The sequence below is a fragment of the Egretta garzetta genome, unplaced genomic scaffold (genome assembly GCF_000687185.1).
Source record: "Egretta garzetta isolate BGI_Z169 unplaced genomic scaffold, ASM68718v1 scaffold238, whole genome shotgun sequence".
In the NCBI taxonomy this organism is placed as follows: Eukaryota; Metazoa; Chordata; class Aves; order Pelecaniformes; family Ardeidae; genus Egretta; species Egretta garzetta.
In genome coordinates this window covers 247,900-255,078 of record NW_009260402.1, presented here as the reverse complement: position 1 = coordinate 255,078, position 7,179 = coordinate 247,900, and the positions used below count along the sequence as shown (strand labels likewise).

General features: G+C 52.4%; 1 protein-coding gene across 1 annotated transcript in view; it reads right to left on the bottom strand.

Annotated features, from left to right (window-relative positions):
- GFPT1 (glutamine--fructose-6-phosphate transaminase 1) overlaps positions 1 to 7,179 on the bottom strand; it is a 44,242-nt gene that overhangs the window by 23,927 nt on the left and 13,136 nt on the right. The window contains exons 2-5 of the mRNA XM_035898927.1: positions 3,665 to 3,772; positions 3,107 to 3,214; positions 1,573 to 1,698; positions 856 to 914 (exon numbers count right to left, since the gene is read on the bottom strand). Of these exons, the coding sequence (XP_035754820.1) occupies positions 856 to 914; positions 1,573 to 1,687 (174 nt within the window). The 5' untranslated portion in view covers positions 1,688 to 1,698; positions 3,107 to 3,214; positions 3,665 to 3,772. The remainder of the gene's footprint in view (positions 1 to 855; positions 915 to 1,572; positions 1,699 to 3,106; positions 3,215 to 3,664; positions 3,773 to 7,179) is intronic.

Here is a 7,179-nt window from a genome sequence, read left to right as displayed (position 1 = left end):
GTGGCGAGGGGGCAGTGGAGGGTGTGAGCTAAGGAGTGCGGTGAGTGGGAGAGGACTGTGAGTGGGGGGACGGGGGAGCGAGGGGTGAACTGAGTGGGAGTGAGGGGTGGGAGTGCAAGAATACGAGTGGGGGAACAAGGCAGGGAGTGGGGAGAGTGAAGGGTGTGAGCGGGGGCGCGAGTAAAGGAGTGAGTGTGAGAATGAGTGGGGGAATGGGGTAGCGGGGGAGTGAGGAGGAGTGGGAGTGGATGGGAGTGAGTGGAGGAGGGAAAGGGAGAGTGGAATAATGGGGGCGTGAGTGGGGGGAGCGAATAGAGTGAGTGTGTGAATGTGAGTGGGGCAGCGAGTGGAGGGGCGTGAGTGTGAGTGGGGTCAAGTGGAGGAGTGGGAGAGTGTGGGGGTGGGAGTTTAAGTGGGGAGCACGAGTGGGAGAGTAAGAGTGGGGGAGTGTGGATGGAGGGGGGAGTGTGAGGGGGGTGAGCGTGAGAGTATGAGTGAGGGAGCGTGAAGAATGAGCGGGGGCGAACAGAGGAGGGCGAGCGGGAAGGTGAGGGCGAGCGGAGGTGTGAGGGGGTGCAAGTTGGGAGCGTGTGGATGAAGCAGGGAGGGAATGGGGGGTGGAAGTGTGAGAACGTGAGTAGGAGAGCGAGTGCGAGCGTGCAAACGAGGGAGAGTGAGTGCAAACAAGTTGGGGAACACGAACGGAGGAGAGTGAGTGTGAGGGGGAGCGAGTGCAGGCGGGAATATGAGTGGGGGAGTGTGAGAAACCGAGTGTGAGGGGAGGAGTGGGACGAGCAGGGGAGTGTGAGCAGGGGAGTGAGTGTGACACACACACACCGGCGTGGGGTTACTCACCAGGAACTTGCGCAGGTCTTTGTAGTTGGTGATGATGCCATTGTGGATGACGATGAACTCTGGAGGCAGAGGAGAGGCCCCGCTCAGCCCCACGGCGGCCCCTGGCCTGGCAGCGGGCGCCACGTAACGCAGACAGCAGAGACCACAAAACTTTGCGGTGCGAAAAGCCGCGCTCGGCAGCGTAAAGAGGAGCGTGCCAGCGCGTCACCTCCTGCTGCGACTGCTCTGCGCCGCCCGCCCCAGCTGGCAGCGGCAGGAGATAACGATGACCCGGGTGGGACCCGGGCCACTGAGATCCTGGAGGAGCTTTCAGCGCTCGGCGGCTTCCAGACTGCTGGAAGCAATTAAACCCCGCCCTGCCCCTGCCAGCCTGTCGGTGCAGCTCCTCGGGCGGCTCTGCCAAACACCAACCAAGCTGCACGCTGCAGCAGCGCTGAGCGGGCCAACCCCCTTCCGTACCATGGCGGTTACAAAAAAACCATAAATAAATGGGAAAATAAAAGTATACAGAATTGCATCCCAGAGAATAGCCAGGAAAATTCTTACCATCCGATTGCATTCCATGTTTACCTCCCCTTTGCACTGTGCCCAACCCTCTGGGCACCAATCCCAACTCTTCCCCAGACCCTGCACTGCCACAAACACGGCCCACGGCCAGAAATCGAGCCCAAACCCCCCCGGCTTCACAGCCCCAGTTCCTCGGGCCAACGCACTCACCGTTGTTCTTATCCGAGCGCTGCGGGTGGCTGTTGACGGGGCTGGGCTCGCCGTGGGTAGCCCAGCGGGTATGGGCGATTCCAAGGTGCACGTCAAACTCGATGTCCAGGTCCATGTCCTGTTGCTCTGCAGCAAGAGGAGATGTTTTTAGTAGTGAGGGGCTGTCCCTACCCCAAAGGTCAACGTGGGAGTCTCTGTGGGCCACCCGGGGTCCCCGGGACAGCGCTGCTGACAGGGAAACAATCAGCAAACCCAACAACACATCAAGGGTGTTTTCAGGGGATTCAGAACACGGATGTACACGAGCAACCCCCCTGCGTTCCTCACCCTGCCAAAACAAACCCCAACTTTTCAGAAAGAACCCCTCCCTAATTTCCCTCTCTGGGGCACACCTTGCCCTCCTGTTGCCATTGGCTGTGACTGAACCAGCCCACTTCACGGTTACATACCACCGTGGTTAGAATATTCGACGCCAGCCCTTGGCTCTAGAAAGACTACCGCTAACATTAATGTTTCTTTGGGGGGGGAAAAAAAAAAAAAAAAAAAAAAAAAAAATTCCTTTTGTTCTACAAGCATCTGCAAATCACCCGAGAACTGCGTATCCCGCAATTGCCTTGAGCAGGCAAGAATTTCTTCAGAAATCTTTTCTGTATCTTCTGTTTCTGCAATGCGCACCCCACCTCGCCCAGCCTTCCCAGCTCCTGGGTTCTGTAACGCCAAGATCGGATCCACCCCCTTCCCTTGGGATAGGCAGCACTCCGCCCCGCGGGGTTAACGCTAGCACGGGTCATAAAAAGTGAAGTTACAGCAACACGGCGGCTCCCAAACGCAAACTAGAGATCGTGGCTCCTCCGGAACGCGTCCTCCCCCTCTCACGCAGCTCACCCGCATTCCACACCCAACGACCTCGCGTGTCTCTGCGTTCTGCACAGGTTTAATGAACTTAATATTTAAATCAAGGGAACGCCGAGAGGCAGAAACAGACGCAGGCGACCTCCCTCCCTCAGGGCTCTCGTCGAGCCGGCGGTTACACGCGTACAGCAGCGCTTTCCTGAAGCTGCGTAGCCCATCGCGGCTCGGACGCGCAGCTTTAGTTGGGACGAGCATTTACGTATGAAAATTTCAAATTCAACTGGTGAGGTTATCACAGCATTTCCCTTTCTGCCCAAGCCCTAGGGCTCTGATAATTATCTCCCAGTAATTCCCCTTTGCCCAGTTTAAGGAGTTTTGTGGGGGTTGGGTTTTTTTTTTTTGAGTTTGTTTTCTAAAATGTATTCCAGGTCTATTTGATTTTAACGGGACGTGATTCATTTTATTGGGAAATCGGGACTTCCCTGTAACTTCATGACAACATCCACAGGATCACTGGGTTCTTTGGAGCGCACGTGTGAGTGTTTACATCTCTGGCAGTTTTTACAGAGTTATTTGGAAATACAGTGGTTCTGGGTAACACGGATGATATTCCAAACACCAACGGGATGAGAGGACATTCCAAGGAAAGAGAGCAGGCAAAGAACAAAAGGGAGATACATACTGTGAACCTCTTCATCCAGAGCCTTCACCTTCCCCTTCTGTTTGATAAGCTGGATTTTGCAAGCATTGGCTTCCCAGTCTTTGTCGTTTCCGCCATCGATGCCCACACCTACGCAGGGAAGATCAAGAGCGAGTGTGAAGTGCAGAAAGCACAGGGCAGTGTTTTATGTGGGGGTTGCTGCTGGGGTTTTGGGTTGGTTTGTTTTTTTGTTTTTTTTTTGTTTTTTTTTTTACAGTGCCCTTTCTCCCCCCAGCTGACCCTCCAAATAAAGGCAAGAAACCCCTCAGATTAGAAGCGAGTTTGCCCTTTGCCATCTTGGGGGTATTCTTAACAGATATCAGATATCATATCTTAACCTTCGATAACAGAAATCTGAATACTGAAAGTGAATCCAAACCTCTGACCACACGATCACAGGCACATCCAATTTGTGTTTCAGCTTTCTTCAAAAGCAGAAGCCAGTAGAAACCATGCACAAACACAGCAGGAAAATCATCACTTACAAGCCAAAAATCAAAAAAAAAAAAAAAAAACCCACTGTGGCTCAGAGAGAGGTCCCTGCCGAATCGTAGCCTCTGTACTCCAGCCGCTGGAGCCCTTTGATAAGGGTCTCCAGGATCTCCCGTCGTGTCCGGGGAACATGGTAGTTCAGGTAAGCAAAGATGCCTGCATGGGGAAGAAAGAGCACAATCTTAGAACAAAATCACAGCTCCGGGAACTCTGTACGTGCCACCTACTTAGCACGCGTGTGAAGTTAAAACTCAAATGGGCCCTCGTACCGAGCACGCGCTGCAGGAAGGTACCAGTGCGCGTGCAGCTTCTCCTCACCCCACCTGAGGTCCCCTGGAGAAGATGTCAGTAAGGTTTAAGAGACCAAAACCAAGCACAGCATCCTTCTCGTGACGCTGAAAGCAACTAAACAGGACAAGCCTGGGCGTGATGGGAGAAAGAACTTCCACATGAGCTGAACCTCCATGACAGAACGAGCTGTCGGGACACAATGCAGTGGACGGGAACCTCATCACTCCAGAAGAAAAATTCGAGTTTCACTAACACTGAGCTCTGCATGCTAAGAACCACCTTCAAAGGGAATTCTTCCTTGGATAGCTTTAACTTCCTCCCACAGACTCACTAAGAAAAAAAAAAAAATCATTTAACTCACACAAACGAACACTCTCAAACTAATGGAGCTATTTTTCCTGTAGGTTGCAAAGGACGATAAATTGTTGTTTCCATTTTTAAGCAGTGGTGGAGACACACAGATTCCTAGATCTCCAATGCCAACTATGGCTCTATTTCAGAAGGATTTCCTTAGAAGAGAATCACAGGAAGGAATTGTTCCCCATGGCCAACCTCACCCTGCCCTGGCACAACTTGAGGCCGCTGCCCCTCGTCCCATCGCCCCTTCCCTGGGAGCAGAGCCCGACCCCCCCGGCTCCCCCCTCCTCTCAGGCAGTTGTAGGCAGCGATGAGGGCTCCCCCTTTCCTTTGGTGCCATCATGAAGCAGTAACACGAGAAGACATTTACAGGACGCCAGAAACATCTGTACTTGAAATCTACCACTTTGCCCTCTCTAACATTTTAAAGGAGAAAAATATCTGTGTGGAATGAAAGCAAGACGGGTTTGATGCAAAACCCCGTATATGTAAGCGACGGGCAATTCAAGGTTTGTCATTTGAGAAACTTTATCAAAGCCTCTTGAGGAGAAGGGAGTTCAGCTGCCCCCACACAAAACTCAAGTCCTTTTAAAAGCATCCCAAATCTCTTCCTTTTTCCTGATCAAACGGCCACACAGCCTGCCTCACAGTTCCCAAACTTTTATTCACATGAAAAATGTTCTCCCAAGATGACTTTTGGAACGCGTATCTTAATGTTTACATGCAGATTATTTTAAAGAACATTGGAAAAAATGGTATTCTTAAGCTGTTTGTGTTTTGGAATTAAACTAAATCATTCAAAACCTTCTGGTATCTTAATTTATAAGTAGAACTACAGGCCATTCAGAGTTGATGGACGCAGTGAATACCACAGAGCAAAGCACTGAGACTTTTTAGGGACTTTTTAGCCGGAGCAGGGACCACAATGTCGCACGCAGCCGTGTGCCATTCTGACACTCCCATTCCTTCTCCCTTTGCCATGGACAGATCTCAGGATAAGTTTGCCATAAGCTTCATCTTCCTGCTCCCAAAGCACCAGCATTAGAATTACATCTCCCTGCAGCTCTGCTGCAAGAAGAGCACACTGCAGCTCGCCTATTTTCTTCCACATTACTAGAAAAAATTAGATGGCACGTTCTACTGTTCCTCTCACTTAAACCACCTAGTCAGAAAAAGAAAAAAAAAGTTTAAAAGGAGCTTTTTACTTGGTTTCTTTTGCTTCTACCTTTATTTCCCCCAAACCCAAAGCCTTTTCTGATAACCACATGTAAGACTATCAGGACCAAGTTTATAAAAGTTTGCAGTTTGCTTCCCTTGCTCTCGACATCCCAAGCCAATGGTGCAGACACAGCCCTGCTGCTGCCATCTCCTGATGGTGTTCATTCAACTCCAATGTTGGTTCCCGGAACTACAGGGACAGGGTGAGGTCCTCCTCCGCACACCTCCCAGTCCGCAGCTAAAAAGCTCGACAGACAACCCAACACTACCAGCAGTTAACAACCTCTGCTGTATTTCAGAAGCCTCCTCTGAAGGACACTTCCCCCACGCTCTCGGTCTCCAAACCCTCCTCCCCACCCTTCTGGCAAAAAAAAAAAAAAAAAAAAAAAAAAAAAAAGTTTTCCAATTTGAGCTACTTAGCTCACTCTGTTTCTAAAAACTGCATTCTTCAGGCAAACAGCAGCCTCCCTGTTTACAAGTGAACTGACTCCAAATAGCTGTCACCCAGGCTGAAGGACGGCGCGTTTCTGCTATCTCCTAGATGCCTACAATCCTTTAAATGACTCCCAGGCCTGACACAGGAGTACAAGCAGACTGCTTTATTAGCAGGCAGCTGGAAAAGCCCCTCTCTCCCTATTTCCCCAAAACCTCCCAAACAGACGCCCAGTACCGGCAGCATTACACGTGAAGATAACAAATGGGCACCACGGAGCAGAGGAAACGAGCCCATGAGATGTCCCTACAAAGGCGTGCTGGGCTCCGGCAGTTCCTGACGTTTCCCTGTACACCAAAGCCACCTACCATGGCATCCAAAGTAAAGCTACTGCAGAAGGCGAATTATAACGAGCACAAATAATTAGGGAAACATGAACACTGCTTACATTTTTCCGAATTAGCTCAATAATTTCAGAGTTAAGACCTCTTGCCGTGCTTTATGTACCTTGGCAGCAGACGCTAACGGTCCCATTCCCACCCAAACGCCGGAGCCTCGTACCTCTTGTTGGGCAGCTCCTCGCTCCGGCGTTAGCTGGGCCCGTCAAACAGCTCTTCCAGAAGCACCTACAGCTTCTGCATCCCCCGCCGTGGCATTTCAGCCCCCTCGCTGCGCCATAACCAGGCCCGCTCAGGGACACAGCTAGCTAGGAAGTCATCCCACTACCACGGCGCAAGACCAAAGGCCACTCAAGTGGGATGAGCTCTTCTGAGCAAACGGGGACCGACGACGAGCGCCAAGGAGTTCGAACGTCAGCTGGCCGCGGCGCGGCAGCTCCTGAAGTCCTTTCCAGCGCACAGCAGCGGCGCGAGAGGCACAAGAGCCGCACTGACGGGAGCACAGAGGTGGCCTTCTTCACCGGCAGGGCGTCGCGGCGGGCGGGCAAGGACGGAGCAGGCTGGCAGGCGAAGGGCGAGACGGAGCCACTGTAAAGTTTGGGGAAGGAACTGCGTGCAAAAGGTATGGTATGTGCGGGCATACGCCGAGAAGGGAGGAGAAAAGAGGACTGTAGGAAAGGTGGAGGGGAAGCAGCGTGGAACAGGACAGCAAGCTGCTTGTCTGCTCTGCCACCTTACGCCCCATCGCGGCTGCCCACCCGCACCTCCCCACCTCGCAGCACGCCAAGCGGTGCGGGAGGGCAGTCCTGCCCCGTGCCCAAGGGACGGCAGGGGCAGGCATCGCCCCCCTCACGCCCCCCCCCCCA